General features: G+C 43.7%; 1 protein-coding gene across 6 annotated transcripts in view; it reads right to left on the reverse strand.

Annotated features, from left to right (window-relative positions):
* Sox5 (SRY-box transcription factor 5) overlaps positions 1-20,861 on the reverse strand; it is a 358,999-nt gene that overhangs the window by 10,667 nt on the left and 327,471 nt on the right. For all 6 annotated transcript variants that reach the window (XM_051173350.1, XM_051173348.1, XM_051173347.1 and 3 more), the window contains one exon: positions 14,912-15,057. In XM_051173350.1, the coding sequence (XP_051029307.1) occupies positions 14,912-15,057 (146 nt within the window). The remainder of the gene's footprint in view (positions 1-14,911; positions 15,058-20,861) is intronic.

A 20,861-nucleotide genomic window follows, 5' to 3' on the forward strand; every position in this document is an offset into this window, starting at 1 on the left:
TTGCTGGAAAGAGACTGTCGTGAATGACACTGGTAGATCATGCACACTGCAGAGCCACTTGCTACCCACAGCACACTGCTCACAGAACACAACCAACTATTGAAGACCATTGTATTACAGGGGAAGGAGCCCAGCAAATGCAGTCACAAATAACTAATGGGGCATTGAAATCCTTAATACAGCGCAGGCTTTATCTTGGCAAACCTTTGACAATAGTACAATTGTAAGGACTAGATTAAAATTTCTCTCAAGTCTGTGGCCTTGGAACTCTGTACTCTATTCATCAACGTCTGTATCTAACTTGATGGGAACAACTTAAGCCATCTATCAGCATACAAGAGAACCCAGTTTACTGTCATTGCCATGGAATCACACAGTATTAAAGCTGAGGTACGTAGACTCTGACCCAGTTTGTTTTGGGTTTGTTACTGGTATTTTCCACAATTTTGTAACCTCTGGATTTTTTCTATTCCCCCCCCCCCCCCCCGCCCAGGAAGTCTGCAGTATCCAGTAAGCTTAACTCAGGAGCTTCAAGGACACTAGTTTAACAGACTATTTTCATGTAAATGTAGCTATTAAAATATAGTTCATTTACACACACACACACACATACCACTTCCATCAGTAACATCTGAGAATCTAAGAATGTCCTGGTCAAAGAAAATATCACTGTTACAAACCTGGTATATGAGCTAGCCTGTTGGAGGCTACTCCCTATGGTAGGAGGCCATGCTCAGTCTTAATGCACAGGAGAGGGGCCTGGCTCTGACCCAACCTATTGTGCCAAACTATATTGACACCTCATGGGAGCCCTTATCCATGAAGGGAAGTGGACTGGGGAAGGGCTGGGGGGAGGCAAGGGGGTAGGAGGAGACAGGGAGAGAGAGAACTGTGTTTGGAACGTAAAAATGTTGATTTCATGGTCTATAGGCAAAGGACAGTATACATTGTCTACAGAATGTCCCATCTGGATGAAAAGTTTTTCAAAAGAGAAATAGAAAGTGTCTTCTAACTCACTGAGTGCACGTCTGTGAATGACCATCCTACTGCGATGATAAGACTAAATGAGCAGGGATGGTGTGGTCAGTTTTCATAGTAAGTTACACCTAACTAGCTGCCTCTAATGCACATGGGATTTGAGACTAAGCAATTAGCCTAGAATGGAGCCCCTCACACTGGCTACAAAGCCGTCAGTAGGAGGAAGTAGAGAAGGACATGGCAGGGATACGTACTTTGTCAATCTTTGTACCTTGATTCTTAGGCATACAAAAAGTGAAAGGAAGATGTGATGGGACAGATTCTGGGATGTGTGGCATGTTTTTAGTGAAGACAGAAGACAACCCAAGCAGAAAGCAACGCCCCTGGAGGCCACATAGAATTTGATGCTATAGTTAAATTTCATATACATTTCTCAGGAGCTCAGATATGCATGCATTTACACAGTGGCAGAAAAGGAGTAAATGCAGGTAATATGGTGAACCAACGAAAGAATGTGTTGGATTTAAAATTAGCCTTCACTATTAAAGCAGTTAGAGCCAATCTATCCAGGGATATTAGGAGAAAGAATCAGTCAAATGTTATAAACATGTGTCTTCCTTTCAATCTCCTTCATCCTCTCCATCTAGCCTCTGAAGCAGTGGCTCTCAACCTGTGTGTCCTTACTCTTCCGGAGGTCCAATGGACCTTTCACAGGGGTCACCTAAGACCATCAGAAAACACAAATATTTACTTTGATTCATAATAGTATCAAAATTACAGTTATGAAGCAGCAATGAAAGCAAGTTTATTGCTTGAGGGGGGTCACCAAAACATGAGGAACTGTATTAAAGGGTTGCAGCACTAGGAAGGTTGAGAACCACTGCTCTACAGGGACTGACATGGATGCTATCATTTCTTAGACTCAACCATTTGAGATTATACCCTTTAATTTCAGCATTTCCTTTATAGAATCCTCTTTTCAAATATGCCTGGGAATAAGAATAGTGTGACTCTCATCGTCCTCAGAATTAAATCTTGCCTAGGTAGAATGAGCTCCGATAAAATAATCATAACAATTGGGAGCAGGGTATGGTGGCACCAGGCTGGTAATTTCAGGACTTGGGAGGCTGAGGCAGAGGAATTGCTGTGAGTTTGAGGCTATCCTGGCACACACAGTGGGAATAAGGCCCTGTCTATTGTTTGAACAAAGACAAAGACTGACCGGGTATCACATAGCTATGTGGGAAGATGTTGGAAATCACACAGACCAAGGTGTTGATGGACAAAGGTCATAATTTTCTACCAACTTCATGAACTTGTTTCCATTAAGATCAGATGAATAAAATCATATCGATGATAACTCTTTATAGACTTTGCATACATCAATTTTATGAGCAGTTTTTTAAACCACAAATGCCAGGTAGTATTTAGGTTTTCCTGAGCTTGTATTATTAATCAGACTCAGATCTAGAACTTCCCTATCCTCATCCAGTTACAAAGAGCAACATCAGAGATACAGGACCTTTAAAAATCCTGGCAAAAGTTCTTTCCTGCCGGGATCATCAAAGAGTAGATGAAAATAATTCTATCAATGTGGTCAAAACAGAACTTTGCTAAATATATAAGTATGAGCCAAACAAAATGGCCTATATGCACCTCTGTTTATTAAAAATGAGCAATTGGACAGCAACCAGATCTCTTTTGGAAATAGAGTCCTGTTTCGCTAATAATCCAGTCTCAGATAAGTCAAAGGTTTGCAAAGTCCAAGGGGAGGTATTAGGTTAAGTCAGTTAAGATTCAGTGAAATCTTTTCTAGTCTTAATTTGTCCTGTAGGAAGGTCATATGATTGTGTCTAGCCTGAAGAAGAGGAAGATGCACAGCCTCGATCCTGGAACTTAGAAGGTGGAGGAAAGGTATTGCGAGTCCCAGGACTTGCATAGTAATTTCTAGGACAGTGGCACTACACAATAGTCTTGGATCCCAAAAGACTGAAGGAGTAAAAGGAAGCAATCCATGTGCCCAGGAGGCTCCAGGTAGACCAGGAGGCTCCAGGTAGACCAGGAGGCTCCAGGGGTCAATGTGAGTAATCACAATGCTCTCCTTAGAGTCCTCATGTTCACTTGTAGAATGGCCTTGGTCTCTGCAGCCTATCCACTGACTGGCACAGTGGGAAAGACCACTGAATTGCTTGCATATGACATCAATGTTGGGACCCAATAGGAAAGCTGAAACATACCTACACTTTCTATTGGACTGCAAAAAGCAACAGGGATTAACAGGGGAAGGGACATATTTAAGATGAGAATATGTTTAAATAAATCATGTAAGACATTTGAGTCCCAGCATCCTAATTTTAAAATTTGAGACAGATTCTCATTGGCTTTCAAACATTTAAGAAATTTGTATTTTTGTTAAAAAGAAAACGTCCTGGGAAAACTAAACACTAGTTGGAAAAGACAGTACCAAACATATAGGGATCACAGGAATGGTTATGGGCCTCAGTTCGCTGTGGTAAAGACAGGAAATACATAGGATGAAAATGAGATCTGAGTTACTTTAAAATTCATTGAATCCCCTCCTTCCTTGCTATATACATAGTAATGTATTTAATGTTTATATATTTTTTATATTTTCCTTTTCATACTTAGGCACAGACATGTAATTAACCAGAAATTTTCCTCCATTACCATCACACCCAGTTACACAGTACGACTGAAAACTCAGTGAACACAAAGGACAGAGCAGCCATCTTTGTTGCTCTTCCATTGTGCTGTCCAAGGCAGAGAGCACAAGCTGCACCTGAGAGAAAGTGGAGCCTTCTCTTAAGTTCTCTGCTCTTAAGTTAAACAGTGCATGGAAAGACAGGTCCCCTATTCCTCTCTGAATCTGGGATTCATGTGGCCAATGAGCTTTGCTTCCCACCAGGCACACGGACCCAAGGACTAAGATAGGCTGTGGATCAGCTGTCATAATGGACATCTCTGAAATAAAGCTCACAGAGCTATAAAGCTCGTAAAAGGCGCATGCATGTAATGACAAAACAGAGTGTGACTGTCAAATGTTGACTTGGTGCAGCTAAACCCCTCCGGCTGTAGTTTTTTGTTCCCTTTTTTATGGTCTCCTACTATACTAATGACACAGAGAATACGGAAGTAGAAAAAGGGAAAGAAAAAAAGATTTCAACCCTCCAATCCCATTATGTGAACTTCACAGCCCACCAGAGACATTAGAAGATTATTCATAATGTTGTCATGATTTATCAGCTGGGGGGGGTGTTGATCTGCTTAAATAGAAGATGAAGAAGCTGTGCGGATGCCAACCCCCTCAGACTCTGTTTCATTCTTTCTTACTGATAGCTCTATAGAACAACCATCCACCCACAAAAACTAATAGCACAAATGAGACAAAAGGCTTTCTTGTAAACTATGTATACATTACATATAAACATATACATACACAAAACATATACTAAGAAACACAACTTCCTCCAACTTCAGCAGATATATAGAATGTGGTAACGTTTGTGAAAGATTTCTTTTTCTTCTATTTCTGATAGATTACTTAACAGTAATTTTGTGTGTCCTGGACTCTGAGAACACTGAGGAATGAGAGAGACAGAGATGTATGGACGTGCGTCTCTGTGTCCTGTGTGTCAGTCACACTGACAGCAAGCCTTAGTTAACCCTGTCCTTCTACACACCCCCCCCCCAACAAATTCAATTTGAGATTCAGGCTTGAGTCTTGTTGCCCCTATGAAATCCTGGTTTGAAATCCGGTAGTCGGCTTCATGACATGTTTCTTGAACTGTAATTAGCCCCTAAACTCAGGAGTCCAGTTTCACCCGGTTATGTGGTCAAAAGGAAACCCACTGGGAAGATATGCTTTCTCACAAAGCAACATGAAGGCAAAAGTCAATGGGAAAAAAAAATCAGACAAACTTGCAGTTTCTATGTTAGCCTTTAAGATCGGCTTATCAATGGTTTGTGGAGACAACCAACAAATCCCTATTAATAATGAAAACAATTGCAAAAGGGGATACATATTTAAAAGGTTTATGAAGAATATTCAAAAGCCTATATGAAAGTACTAATTCTGATTTTCATGAAGAAGGAACATTTGGGAGCAAAACCTACACATTTGTTTGCATATTTCAGACGCCATTGCTGTGGATTTGAGTTAAGAGCAAGGGTAGATGGGGTGGTAACAGCACACAGCTAGATTGTATGTGGTAAGACAAATTTTATGGCACCTTCCCCATGCGTCCCCACAAAAAAACAGGAATAGAGGAAGCTAAGATTAATGATGGTGATTGTTTCAATTTAGAGCAAGAGAGGCTTGCTCTGTCAATATCCTGCATATCATGGTTGAAAATGTGTAAGCATCCTGAAGAAGTTTAATAGGGGGAACAGAGACAATGATAGTTGCCTTAGATGCCTTAAAAGGCCCCGTGTTTTAGGAGAGCCAAGGCATGCTCTCAGTGAGGTGTAGAAATTGTGCTGCACATGACTAATAGAACACTGGCCAGAATGGTCTGTTATCAGGTGAAAGCACAGAACCACAGAATGGAGTGTTACCCAACAGAGGGATGTGATGATGAGATGCTTCATCTCCCCGAGGCATCTAAGTGTCGGCCATGTGACTACCTGTGGGTCAGACATGCCAAGGAGGCACCATGATCTCATGGCCAGTTAGACTGAGGCCTTTGTCTTCAGGTCCTGACCTAATTGAACTCCATGCGACAGATATGAATAAAGTTCATGGAGCAAATGTAAACATTTATACATTTTCTTTAACTGTTCATAATTTCTCAAAAGCTACTCAGGAATACACTTCAACCCTTTAGGTAGGTACTTCATATATTTGGAAACGACGAATAAAAACATCATTTCTAAGTATTATAGTTGTCTTAAATTCAAGGAATAGGTTACAAGCAAAACAAATAAAGGTTATCCAAATCTGTCCTATGAGGACTCTTATGGATGTAGGCGGTTCATGAAACACAGTTGGATGTCCAAGTCTAAAAAAACTAACTTGTTTTTTGACACAAAAGCCCACTGCCAGAGAGAGGGAAGCAACATGGTAACCCAAGTGTGTCCTTGCCAGAGAGAAGGCGGCACCACAGTAGCCCGAGTGTGCCACTTGCACAAAAGCCACTCTGAAGAGTGTGTCAAAAATAAATGAGTCACAAAGGATCTGCAGAGGAACACTGTCACTCAACACCACCGCACCGCTCACTGATGATCTTGGTTGGAGCCTGTGATGAGGAAGAGGGGGTCATCACAGGAAAACCTGAGGCCAGGACTTCAAGTGTCTGTGTACACGTTCAGCGTGCAACTAATGTCTTAAGAAGACAGTTTCTGCTCTTTGACACTACTGAAGGTACACATGTGTTGCTCACCACATCTAACCTGAAGGGTTAATGGGAGGCATGCAGGTATCCAAAAAGGAAAATGATAGAATTCATAGTCATGTAGGACATGTGGTAGGTGAGTATTGGGGGTACAGAAATGCGCGTATAGCACTAGAATGCTGTGCAACGATAATTATTCTATAAACAATGGGTGGTCCAGTCACTGAAGTACAGAAACACAGGCTTTTCCTCTTTAATTTTTCCTTTGCATAGAATAAAAGCTATGAAACTGTCAACATTCTTACAAATGTGGCCTGAGGAGCCAGCACTTACTTCAGCTGGATAAATTGAATTAGACTGTTTTACAGAGTCATGGGGCTGGTCCGGAAATACTAGGTCTGATAAATAAAAACAGGCACACTATGGTTATAGTTCACTTTTCAATTATACATGGTAGTTTTAGGTGAAGAGACAGGAAAAGAAAGATTGGAATACGTACTTAAAATCCCATTTTAATGAACAGGAAAAAAAAAAAACTGCTGGGAATGCAATGTAAATAAGATCGGGTATATTCTTACTGGTTTTATGGTTCTCATTCCCTGGGAGAGAGGATGGTGGTAGCGAGAAAGGAAGCCCTAACAAGAGAGAGGAGCCAGGAGAAACAGAAACGGGTTGGGGGAGTCTACTAACCGTGGAGATGCTGCGTGAGATTTTTATGGTTTAAGCTTTAAGAAACAATGCTGAGAGGGTACACATGCCTAAAGTCCTTTGTGGTTCGTTGGGAAAAAGAGTAAACTCCGTGCCAAAGGACAGAGGCCCAAATACTGACGACTCGCCACCTGAGCTCCTCTGGTCTTCTCAATTGCCAGGCTTTCTTTTCTTTTAAAGAAACAGTGTAAGTGTGAAAGCACAAAATATGAATCAATAACCACTAGCCATTACTGTCCCCACGTCTCCTGGACAAGAGAGGGAAGGGGGTGTGTCTGTAAAGCCCTTCTGGTATCTTTTGCAAACAAAGTGCTAAAGTCTGAATGTTTCCCCGGTAGTCCGAGATCATATTGCCAAGATCATCTTTAAAGGGCCCTGATAGCAAGTACACCTACTACATAGGCGGGCGCTTGTTTTATACGACTGCATGTAAAACTGGCTTCAGGAGGACTATGAGGAGGATGAGAGGATGGATGGGGACGGGGCGATGGCGTCTGACAGACTAGGTTGTGAAAGGCGACATTCTGAAGGCACCAGCTACAGCTAGTCTTCACGCACGCAGAACGTGGGGGGAATCTACATTAGGCAGATGTATGACTCCATCGCCTTGGAACAGACACTGTTCATATTTCATTACACATTCTCTTTCATCTGTGCATTACTTCACGTACTCTTACGATATCTGGAATGTTCCCTATACAAGGCCGCCAGGAATGCTGTTGTTGGTGTCTGCTCATCCCCTAAAATGAAGAGCTCGTTTCAATCACCAGGATGACAGGGGCGGAAGTCCCCCTGAAAACCTGGTGAGACACACCCTGGGAGTCTCATTTTATTGGGCCATTTCGCCCCTAACCTCTCCAACCAGAATGATGTAAAGAACACAAGACTCTCTGTTTGAAAACATGCACAGCTTTTCTAGGCTTGGAAATTAAACCATAAAAAGTTTACTGGAGGAAAAAAAAAAAAACCTTTAAAAAGCTCCTTAAAAACTCACACCATAATTGCTCCCCACCAAGCGTGGGCACTTGCTAGCTGTATGCAGTGGCACTGTGACAAATGTATCAAAACTGAGCGCAGGCTACACTAAGAGAAAGAAAAAGTCTTCCACTGGCCATCTGTGAAAATAAGGCATGTGGCCATTAAATGCAGAGGCTGTAAATATACACAAACTCCATGAAGCAAATGGCAAAGAGGACCAAACTTCAAGCTCAAACAAATCAAAATGTTTAATGCATAGTTACCACTGCTGGAGGAAACAGCTCTGATCTTTGCAGTCTGTAAACTCGGCATGTATTTCAATTCAATACCCCCAGAGAGGAGAGAGAGGGAGAAAGAAAGGAAAAGATGCAGGAGAAAACCGTCTGGAACAAAGCACTGTAGCTGGCATAGCTGGCCCGCGCTCGCTTCCTGACGCTAAGAGCCCCTCTACCTGGCAGCCGCCTGTCAAGGATGTCGATAGCAGTTATTAAAGGCTGTCATACAGGATGATGGATGGGTGATGACATAATACCCATTCACACCCCCACTCGTTTTTTTTTGTCCTGGGCTTTTTGAGAACTGGCTGTTCTGTGCTGATAATATTCACAGTTCCCTCCCCACTCCTATCCCATAAAAAAGGGTTCTCTGACTAAGAAGCTGAGGATCAGAAGGGTTTGTAAATGTAAACAAAAGCAGAGGAAACCTGAGGGTTAGATTGTGCCATGCATGCAGAAGATGGCAGGGTCCTACCCATGCCACATACATTTGCAGAGGAGAGAGACTCCCATCAGAAATGCAAACAAAAAAACAAAAAAAAAAAAAAACCAAATATTCACCTTCAGACTTTGTGTCTTTTAATTCGAGTCACTACGTCGTTATGTACAAATGTAAAGATGAAGGTAATATAGATGCACTTTCATACAAAAAAATATTAATCACTTGTGCTACTTCTGTTATTTTAATTGGTTCCTAGGCCAATTCTAACTGTAGGATTGAAAAGGTCAGGTTCATCCTCTCTGTGTGTGTATGTCTCTCTCTCTCTCTCTCTCCCTCTCTCTCTCTCTCTCTCTCTCTCACACACACACACACACACACACACACACACACACACGGCTAATAAAATCTGATTTACAGATGCAGGTTCAGAAGCTTCTCCCTTCTTTGCTCATCTGAAGAGCTTACCTGGCATACCTCCCTCCTTTGCAAAGCTATTCTCTAACAGTTGACAAATGCAGTCCTAAATTGGCCTCTATGATTCATTTTAGCTCAAAGCAATACTTACAATGGCCATCTAGAGACCATTAATTGAAAGCATCTTCTATGGAATGGAGACACGCATGTTTTCCTTCCCGCTCGGTATTTCAAAGGAAAGCCCCTGGCTCAAGAGTCCTCCCAGGCTTTCCCTTTATCTCTGTGAAGGAGTGTGTGTCAGATAACTCTGCTAGATTCCCTGTGTCCATTTCTGAAGAGCTAACACCGCCCGTCCCATCCATCAGAATGGCTGGCAAAGCATCAGTAAAGAATGATGATGGATGTAAAATTATCACTGGGTACCATCTGATGCACTCACCACCATTTGTAACTAATGCTCTCAAACTACCCACTTTTCTCTTCATTATTAAACATCTGCATTAAGTCAACATTGGTCACTGTCATTTCAGGTTTGGTCCTCTGTTAAAGGGACAGAAGAGGGTACAGCTCCTGAGAGGAGAGATTCTGAGTGCCACCATGATAAAAATTAATCCGTTTTCAAATTACCCTGTGCAGGCCTGGGTAGGGCTTCTCATGAATTTGACTCTTACCGCCTCTCTGGTGAATTGGGAGTTAAAACAAGTGCATTACTGACCATCATATTCACATCTCTTAATAGAAGGCTGCCAAGGGATTTTCTTTAGCTCCTGGCAGCTATTTGCAATCATAGATGAATTTCCAGCATGTGCAATGTTGCTAGCACAAGGACTGTAGAGCATGTTGGGTAAACAAAGTCTTAATCTTAAGAAATAAATGCATACATTTACACACTTACATTCCTTACTTTCCATGAAACAGAAGCAGGACAGAAGTTCTCAACGTGTATGGGAAGCACGTATGTGAACACAGAGTCAGAGGTCTTAAGCTAGCATCGGGAGTGTTTTCCTGCGCCCATGTTTTGGCGTGTTTTAACTTCTTGTGAGTGAGCCTCAGGTGAGATATAAAGCCCCGGGTGTCTAGTTTTGAGAGCACTACAGGTAGGGAGGGGCCATGGTTATGAAGAACACCCCGGGCTGATAGAGCATTTGTGGATCCCAGTGCTACTTTCATGCTATAGCCAGGGTTGATGATTGCCTTTTCCTGTCCAACACCTATTTGACATTTCCTTTTTATTCTGCTAAGACCACCTTTGATTTCAAAGTGTCCCTTGATCTCAGAGAGAGTGGGAGATATTCTCTAATTCCATTACAGAAAAGGATTTGTGAGCAACTTAAAGGGATTTCCTTAAATTCATATGACCCACTTCTAGCCAGGAAGACATTTGTGGAAGCTAGCCAGCAGAGTGAGGCCCATGTGAATGGAGCTTAGCAAGGAGAAAATGACCCCATCCCCTGAAGCATATGGGCATGGATGGTTTAGTTGTAGGTGCATCAGCCATTGTGACCCAAAGGGAAAAATACATCAAGAGTCACAGAGATTGTGACCCACAAATCATGGAGCTGATAAACAAAGGATGACTAACTTTTGCCTCGGAACACTCTTAGTTGATAGTGATTAAATACTATTTATGCTCCTGAACTTCCATTTACCCTTGTCTGCTGAAAACCATGTTTTCAAACAGACACAACAGCATGGGGTCCACCCTTCCCAGGAGAGCCACATTTGGAAGGAGAGAAAGGATCGGGGGACTTTCTGTTAGCTTCTCCCTGCAGGTGTATGCTCAACTTTCTGTTGGAGACACAATGCCTGGCAGTTACTGCCAGGTCCAGACCAAGAGCCTGCTAACAAATTCTTGCCTGTGTGGTCAAGAGTCTGCCCTGTCTGGGTTAAGGAGGCACAGCTTCAAACACTTCTCTTTCTTCCTACCTGAGACGCCTCCTTTCCTGCCCTTAACACTGAGGTTTATGCTACAGTGTCATCTGTAGCAGAGATCTGTGGCAGAAGATAACATTATTTGAATATACAATCAGTCTATAATTAACCAGAGATGACAATTAAAAATAACACTGTGTCCCAGAGTTTCCAAGAAACCTGACACACACAGTTCTTGGGTAATGTTGAAACACTTCCAAGAAAAAGTAAAGAAGTGAAAAAAAAATCTTTTAGAAGTCTTCAATTAAAATGTGTTCCAGTAAAAATGACTTTTATCGTGTGCTTCAGTACATATCACCCGGCAAACATTTGTCCTCGTCTTCACACCTCTAATTGTTTTCACCGGCCAATTACAGCTACGCAGAACTGAGACCTTCTACTTGGGACAACCATGCTTTGCGTATGTGTAGAAAAGTCAACAAGCGTAAGGTTTGTACACCAAGGCAACAGGTCTCCAGGACAGGACTTCAGTGATCTGGATCTTGCGGCTGTCTCCCTACATCTCTGTGGGTCAGGGTACAGCATGGGGATAGTTTGCTTTTTTCAATCTCTTCTGCTCTGTTCTCAGCCCCTAGCATCCTTCTGCCTTACCCCTGTCTTCACATTTATCATCGACTTGCGTGCGTGTGCGCGCGCGCGCGTGTGTGTGTGTGTGTGTGTGTGTGTGTGTGTGTGTGTGTGTGTGTGTGCGCGTGCGTGTGAGCACAAATATACAGGTGCCTTTAAGAGGCCAGGAGAGGGGTAGATCCTCTAGAGCTTGAGTTCCAGTGCTTGCTGACGTGTGTGTGCTGGAAACCAGCACTGGTAACCACCGAGCAATCTCTCTAGCCCAGGGATGGCTACTGTTGGCAGCAAATAGCATTCTTCGGGGACCTCAGATAGCATGAGAAGATGCTCGTGAAAAATGTGGAAGGACTTCATAAGGTGCCTTTCTTGGGGAAGTACAATGGGAAGTTTCAGGCTAACCACTAACCTGCATATGAACTGACCTTGGATGGAGATGCATGATTATGAAAAAGCCTAAGAGAAGGGCAGGAACTTGGGAAAGACAATCAAGGTACAGGGTATTTGTTCATGAGTCACAAGTATTCACCTCAGTCACCACAAATAACTGATAGGACATGCTAAGCAACCAGGGTCTGTACCCACTTTTGATAGATGGGACTCACACATAAAAGGTGTTCAGCTAATAATTATACCTAAATCGCCAGGAGGGTTTGTATTTTATCGTTCAGAACCAAGCTCCCAACACTCAGGACTGTCTGTAAGCACACAGTGGGTGTGAATGTTGAACAGTCTCTTTTTCAGAGATGCCAATTTGACATTAATCATCACCTTGCTGTAGGCTACAGGGACATAGGTTGATCGGCACAGAACTGACACCCGGGTTTATCAGACAGGAACAGGAAGCCAGAGTGCACAGTGTCTCTGCTGCCCAGCTCTGCCGTACACTTGTGTTCTCCTACGAGCTGCAGTGCTCACTAGACAGAAAGGGGTTCACTTCCATAAGAGCTGCCCTTCAACACGGATAGAAAGCATGTTGATGGATCATAGAGAGAGTGGAGGCTCAGTGCTCAGGAACGCAGGCCTGCAGAGGACCAGAGTCTGGTCCCCAGCATCCAGTCGGGTGGCTCACAACTTCTGGTAACTCCAGCTCCACTGTTCTGCTTGTGGGTACCCTGTATTCTCGTGCACATCCACTCAGACATGCATTCACCCATCCACACAGTTGCCCGGTTCGAAACTTCAAAAGATAATTCTGAAGAGATAAAAATAATAAGATTTCGAAGTTAATCAGTAACGACCTTGAGGTTAGTGGCAGTGACTCAGCTCACTGGCAGGAATTGGCAGGTCATTACTTCAAAAATATATTTTATAAAAAAGATTTTTTTTTTTTTTTGATGTTACAACTCTACCTAAGAGGAGGGAAAGCTGAAGGAGTATTTCCCAGCAAAGGTGATGGCAAGGCCTGCCACTCAAAACAGGAGGCACTAACCAGAGAGGTCAAATAAAATGCTCACGGGTGTCGACGTTGGATGAGATGTGGCATCCAGGCCCTCTAGGCGTGGATGAGCCTGGACTAGCCGGAGTGCAGGCATCTGCGCTGCTGTTACTTAATCAGAAGGCTGTGGACTCACTGAAGCCGAGCACGAGAGCAACAGCTGATCTGTGTTAGAGAGGATTAACTCCCATTGCCATGGTGGAGGGCCCAGGATTATTTTATGTACTCCTGTTGCCTTACAAGCCGTCAGCACAATTATTGCCCTCCGATGTGAACGACTGATCTGTAACCACAGCTAAACAGCTTGCTGCTTAGGGGCTTCGGGAACTTCATGAAGATGGATTTCCATACCATCAAAGTGCTTTTAATGGGCTCCCGGATCCAACCCACAAGACCTATTTTGCAAGTATATAGAATTCGGGATGAAGGCTTCCTGTCCAAAAGGATTTGGTTGGTTGTCACTTGACAATTCCCAGCCAGCACGAGGGAGGGGAGTGTGGGGGAGATAGGTAGAGTTGTCTCTGCTTTGGAGGATTAGAACCAAGGGGGAGGGTTACAGATGTTCACGGAATACAACCAACTGCCACAACCACAGCTGAATTCAAAGCGCTTAACAAATAGCGGCAATTTAGCTATGCTTGCGAGGAATAGCTCCCCGTCACTTTGCGTTAGCATCTGGCCAAGTGTTAAACTCATTCCTACACGGGGAGCAGCAGAGGAAAGGGTTTCCTTGCTGGAGCGTCCTTTCAAGAATGTTTAAATATTTGAACATAAATTCCCTTTATGCTTGCTCTCATTCCTTCTTGGGGCTGCTATCATGTTTCTTCCTGCTGCCCCTTGTAGTCCCAGAGTCTGCACTGCACTGGGCTACAAAAATCGAATCCTGAGAGCTACAGGCCCCGGGGGAGGGCATTCGGATCATGCTGCTGCCTCCAGAAGTGGACGTGTTTCTCCGTCCTGGGTATTTACTCGTGCGAGGACCCAGGAGGGTAGCAGCTGGGAAGGGGTGTGTCCCAAATTCCCCCGTGCTGTACTCTGGGCACTTTACCTAATTCTGTACAACACATAGCAAACTAGAGAGCTACTGGTCAGAGCAGGTTGCTCATTCGGAGAAGTTTCTGAGGGACTTATGTGCTCCTCAGGGATATGGACTTGGAAACCATTGATTAATAGCTAATCACGAGGATCAGTGGGATGATAGAATTTCAGTCACCAACATTTTCATTCAGATACTAACCAAAGAAGTGTACCACTCCGAGCATGCTATAGTGACATTTTTCCCTACGTGAAACCAAGCTTCCATGCAAAGACAAAATGAAGCCATGGTGTCCATGGCTACTTTAGAAGCTCTGCTGGCTCTGGGTAGAATACAGAAGGTCAAAGCACATTTTGTGTCATGATGAAGTCAAACTTTCCAATTCTGCAGCCCCTAACACTTCAGTGTTAGGAGCCAGGGTATCATCCAAGCTTAGGCTGACTAAAGAAGATTCCGTGTTTTCAAATCCAGCTGATCCCCAAATACAAGTCAAGTATCTCTGGAAGGCAAAATTTTCCCTCCGATGACACATCATTTCAAATGCCACTTTGTTTTCATATAAACTGGCAGCACGAAGGGCCGATGCTCATCCCCAGTAAGGTCTGGGGACGCTATAGTGTTCTGACACTTCCCATAGATAGACTGCTTTGATTTGGATGGGTTCCAGAGCGCCTTGCTAATGGGGGTGGGGGCAAGGAGGAGCTGTCATTCTGAAGACAGTAAGGACAGGTGATAGGAGGAAGAGGAACCCGTGTTCACAGCACTCCTAGAGAGACGAGCGCTGCCTGCACTAACCTTTTCTGTCCGGCAGTTGTTGAGACCTATGCTATTCACTACGGCCACCTTCCCGTCCAGCGCCTGCTGCTCCCGCCTGAGCTGCTCCTTCATCTGTCGAGCTTCTTGGATTGCCTTGGTGACAGCATCATGGTCATTTAAATAACCTGGAGATGAGACACAACAAATGTACAAAATGCATGGGAGAGGGACAGGCTGACTTTGGCCATGGCCATACTTCTTGGCTGGGAGAGGCGATGGTGGCTAGGATCTGGAGGAACCTAATGTCTTCATGAAGCCCATCTGTAATGAATAAATGACTGTGCAGTTGGGGATGACCGATTCACACAGTCACATGTGATAACAACTGCCAAATACCCATAGCAAAAAAAAAAAAAAAAAAAAAAAAAAATATGCTCTTCTAAATACAAACTTAAAATAAAATTGTATCTACATTTTTAAGTCAATACCTGAGTGTATCTTAAAGATTGAGTTTGTTTTGAATACTGTGCACACGCGTGCTTGTGTGTGTCTCTGTGTGTCCATGTATGTGAGTACAGCACCCACAGAGTCCAGAAGAGGTCCTCAGATTCCTTAGAGCTGGAGTCAAACATGTTTGTAAACTGTGGAAACATGGCTACTGGGAAGCAGACATGGGTCCTCTGCAAGAGTATACATGGCCTTAACCAGTGAGCATTTAGAATTCCGAAGCTTAAAAATACAGTTTTTATTTCACCCCCATGCAGAGGTCATGTGCATTCTACAGTGAGATCTGTACACTGGTAATTACCACCGTGATTACCAAGTCTCTCATAGCATCAGAAGAGCCGGGTCAGAGTTTGTGGCTAGTACAGTCAGGCCTGTGACTGACAGATGGAGTGAATCACTATTAGATGGCTGGAAGAGACACTTTCCCCCTGTAAATCCACTTGCTGTGGACATGAACTACAGTGGTCTGCTGCTCGTCATACACTCCTAAGAGCAACAAGACTAGACTTCAAGCACAGAGTGCCACCAAGACCCTGCAGTTGGTCAGACACCGTAGACACTGTCAACTCGGTCTCCATGAGACAGTCGGGTGGTCAGCTCGGGTCTGAAACTCCCCAAATCAGACTTAGAGAAAGTTCACTGCAGTAGTTTTAAAGGGTAGTGGAGGGAGGGAAGGAACTAAGGTGATTTTTAACTTGATCGCAACTGAACTATTGCTATTTGTTTATTTGCTGTGCATTCTTGTGCAGAAGGCATTATTTTAGGGTAGAAGAAAATTGAGAGAAAAATTAGCCAGTACATTTGCAAATATCTAAATGCTGGCTAATAGTATGTATGTATGTATGTATGAATGTATGTATGTATGTATGTATGTATATATGAATGTATGTATGTATGTATGAATGTATGAATGTATGTATGTGTGTATCTATCTATCTATCTATCATCTATCATCTATCTGTCTTTTAACTGGGGCATAAAATGGCATAGGGTAGACGGGTAATATGAAATTGCCCAGAAAAGGGACTTGTTTGTGACATGAGGCTGAATCTAAGCAGATCTATTGGTGAGCTGCGACAGATGGAGGGGCTGTGAGACAGAAGGCAGGCACTAATCACACAGAAAATGACCGGCTTGCCTCAACATGCTCCGCGGATTCCAGCAAACTTTACACCCTAATCCATTTTTAGAACAAAAAACATCTGGGCCATAAATCCTCTAATCTGCCAAAACACGCTATTAAATCCCACGATTTGTTGAAAAACACTAAGATTAAAGAAAGGAAATATAAAATGGCTAGCTGCCTTGCTGCGAAAGTGTTATTAATACTCTTTCTTTGTGTCTTTATGAATGTTCTGGTACTAAAGAGCCTTGTCTAATCATGTCAGATTACACACCCTCATTGCACAGCTCTTCTGTCTGACCCGCTGATTGCCAAAACACATCAAATATTTTCTTGCTGCTCGAAAATTCTACCGAGAGATGGACACGTGAGTTCGAAAGCATGAAGATGGCTTCTCAGTGAGTCCCTGGATTTCCTCATCACAGACAAGTCCTGGTTCAGGCATCTTCTTAGGTCCCTGAGCATGTTTCAGGTGAGGCCATGGAAAGTAGGGATCTTGAGAGTGATACCTTTCCTTTTCAGAAGTAATCACTGGAGTCGATCCAAACAACAAAATGCTGCTTTGGATACACACAATATGAACTGGAAGAAACTGTTTAGACCAAGGACTATGCAGAGGGATTAACTGTTGCCAAGGATGGACATGCCTACCATGCCGCCATCTTCAGCATTCCCAACAATCTTCTCAATGTGCTATCTCCCTGTGTATTCTGTAACTCTGGGTGGGAATCCAGCTCTTCTGGGATGAGCTTGGGTGTGATTGTCTTAGGCAGATCCTGAGAGGATCGGCCTGCTTGTCCTGGCCCCTGACCCCTGTCTCTGCTCAACCCAGCAATGCATGCTTTTTTATATTCTATTTAGCCTCTCTATGGTCTGTTTAGCTTCTCCAGAACACAAATATATTTGAAACGGTTTAGCACATGGTGTTGAATAAAAGCATGAATTCTTTTAAGCCTTTTACAGACTGCCAAGAAAGCACTGTGCAGGAAAACAGTTAATGTGGATACAGGACGAATGTATAGCATTGCAGGGGTGGCTTAACTACAACCTGCACCCAACAAAGGTCACTTCAGTTCTGGGAAATGTGGGTTCAGACTCAAACAGGCACTGGCTCTAAAAAAAAAAAAAATGCTTTTAGAGACCCCTGAGTCTCAGTTATGCTGTGCTAGATTCTAAAATTGGTATCTGCTCTGCTAAGTCTTTAAGCCATTTACATGTTACAGAGTTCAACCATAGCACGGCTCTGTTCACTGTGTCTAGACAGTTTCGTCTTATCACACTCGACTAACAACCTCCCCTGCTGGCTCCCCATATCAAGCCATGTTCTTGCCTTGGATTATAGAAAGAATGGTTGGGTAAGACGCCAACCTCCCTGCCCTTGCCCCTTCTAACTTCATTTCCAACTCCTGTTGCATTAAAAACAGAAACCTTTCTAGTCATCAACATGCCCTAGACTCAAGTTCTAGATTTTCCGTACTCTCCATTTATGTTTCTTATGTTTGAACTGTCTCTCCCCTACCTCAGCTCTCGGTGCTAGGCCATCTCTTCCCTTCAAACAAGCAAATAAAGCTTTTCCGCAAATTTTACTTTTAAATCCCTCTTCCCCCCCCCCCCCTTCCTACACCAAACTTCTCAAAGATGCTGATGTCCTCCTCCACTCTGTCTTCACTTGCTGCCTGGAGCTAACATCTCTCTGTTGCTCCCCTCGCTCTCTGAGTTGCTGAATTGCACAGCATTTCCCCTTCCTTGTAGGTAGCTCCCCTCCCTAGGACATCCTGACTGTCTGAAAACTTCCCTCCCTCCCCCCTCCTCCCTCCCCCTGTCCTCCCTCTCCCCTCCCTCCCCCTCCCTCCCTCCCTCCTCCCTCCTATGACTACCACTGTTTCCTCTTCTCCTCCATATTTTTCCTCAGAGAGTTTCTTCCCCTGCAGGCTCCTTTAATTTTGGTTCAACTTCCCAATCAATAGGGGGAAAAAATGTGACCCTACCTTAGACAAATCACAAAAGCGTAGGTCGGTCACCCACTGGCCCCTCAAGTTGTCTTAACTATTCTCTCCACTGCTTAAATGCTGAGGACAGGACATTAGCAAAAGGTGTCAAGATCAACTGAGTTAATACAGTCTGCAGACAAAGCATTCACTGTCACTCTGTTTACAAAGTGGCCTGGAGAAGTCAGTGGACTCGGCAGACTCCATTCCGATGGATCTGGGCTTCTATTTATGGCAAGTGTGATAGTTGACAAATTCTAACAATCTTTCTGGCTTCCATTTTTCTCAGTTGTGAGAGGAATGTAAAGCTGACGAGGGAGGAAGTGACCACATGTGTGAGGGAGGTGGGACCTCCTGGCACGTGTGGAGGAACTTCATCCTGACAAGAGCTGACATTAGCCCTCTCTGACCACTCTTGGCACTCCTGTGGTAGGACTCTGGTCATGAGCGGAAACTGTACAGGAATGGCATTTCATGGTTCGCAGGGACATTTGTGTGTGGGCGTGAGCTGTTACTCAGGAGAAGAGGGCTTGCCTGGCACACACAAGGCCCTGGATGTGGTCCCCAGTGCTAAACAAATAAGCAGACATTCAGTTACATGCGAGCTGGTCTGTTAGAGTTCAAAAATGACACACCAGAAATGGCCATTTGGTAAGTGATACTGTGCTTTGTTGTTTGTTTTGTTGTTTTGGTTTGGGGTTTGATTTTGTCTACAAATGTAGGCAGCTATTGCATCTAGAGCTAGGATCTGACTAGGATCATGTCTACAAACTTAGGCAGCGATTATATGTATAGCTAGGATCTACACATATACACAAGTTTTAATGAACTCCTAGGGGAAAAATTAAGGGCTAAGGACAGTGTAACTTCTAGTTAATATTTCAATTGAGATAACTAATGCAAAAAAAAAAAAAAGTTGCGTCTAAAACTCTGTTAAAATTACCTTGATTTGAATTTTTTTCACGTTCCTTGGTGTTTGACCTGTACTGCTACAAAGCATTCTAAAAATTTCCTCCTCTCTGCAGCCTCTTGCTCCTCTCTGTCTCTGTCACTGTCACACTCTCTCCCCTTCTCTGTCTCTATCTTCGTGTGTGTGTGTGAGCATATGTGAGTATGTGTGTGTATGCATGTGTGTGTGTATATGCATGTACGTGTGTGTATGTGTGTGCGTATATGTGTATGTGTGTGTGTATGTGTGTGTGTGAGCATGTGTATGTGTGTGTATATATATGTGTGTATATATGCATGTATGTGTGTGTATGCATGTGTGTGAGTATGTGTATGTATATGTGTATGTGTGTATATGTATGTATGTGTGTGTATATGCATGTATGTGTGTATGCATGTGTGTGTGTGTGTGTGTGTATATATGTGTGTGTGTGTGTGTGTGTGTTTCCACCCCACTCACTTTCATCAGCAGAGAAGAAGAAACAAGTTGGGAAGGCTAATTGTAGAACAGGGAAACCTCTGAAGGGAAAGAATCAGCCTGGGCTACCATACAGTGAAGGAAGGCGCAGCCTCCTCTCCGAGTCAAACAAGGCCCTTTGTAAGCAGCATTAGGAATCTTGAGGCGAGACCACCATGGGTTTATGCTAAGTCTGAAATCCAGTGGCTAGTGTTGTAACAAGAGAGGAGAGGAAGGAGCCGGCCACACATACATGTACACACAAAGGCAAAGACAGTAATTCTCGTGTGGAAAGTGGGGTGTGCCAAGGGCAGTGGGCAGACACCACGCAGACCCACTGACTCAGGATGCAGCCTGGGAAATGGGGAGAGGGTGAACTGCTCTCAAGTCACAGTGTTCATGGATGTGCCTTTCAGTAGTGTAGCATTTAACTGCGTGTGTGTGTGTGTGTTTGTGTGTGTGTGAGAGAGAGAGAGAGAGAGAGCACGTGCATGCATGTACACACACCTGGCTGAACATGTGTTTGAAAGCCAGAGAGTAACTTTGGGTGTGGTTCTAGGTGCCATCTACCTTAAATTTTGAGAGCTGGTCTGCCACGGGCCTGGAGCGTGTTACAAGGCTAAGCTGGTTAGGTGGGTTCTAAGGATTGAATACGGTTCTTCATACTTAGCAGTTAGGCACTTAACTGACTGAGCTATTTCCCTAGCCCACCCCCTATATTCTTAATTGCTTCTTTGAGTTGAGAAATATACTATAAACAAAAACAACAGCTGTTGTGACATTCATACCCTAGTATGTTTAGATATCTTCTCACTAAGTTCCACCAGTGTGCCCCATGAGGCAGGGATTGCTGCCCCTGTATCCCAGAGTTCATTATTCCCCTCCTGCCTTGGGCTGTCCCAGTTCCTGTCTCATCACTTGGATGCCATCTAAGGTTAGGTTCTTTACCTTGCATGCATACCAGAC

The sequence above is a fragment of the Phodopus roborovskii genome, unplaced genomic scaffold, assembly GCF_943737965.1.
Source record: "Phodopus roborovskii unplaced genomic scaffold, PHOROB, whole genome shotgun sequence".
Classification (NCBI taxonomy): Eukaryota; Metazoa; Chordata; class Mammalia; order Rodentia; family Cricetidae; genus Phodopus; species Phodopus roborovskii.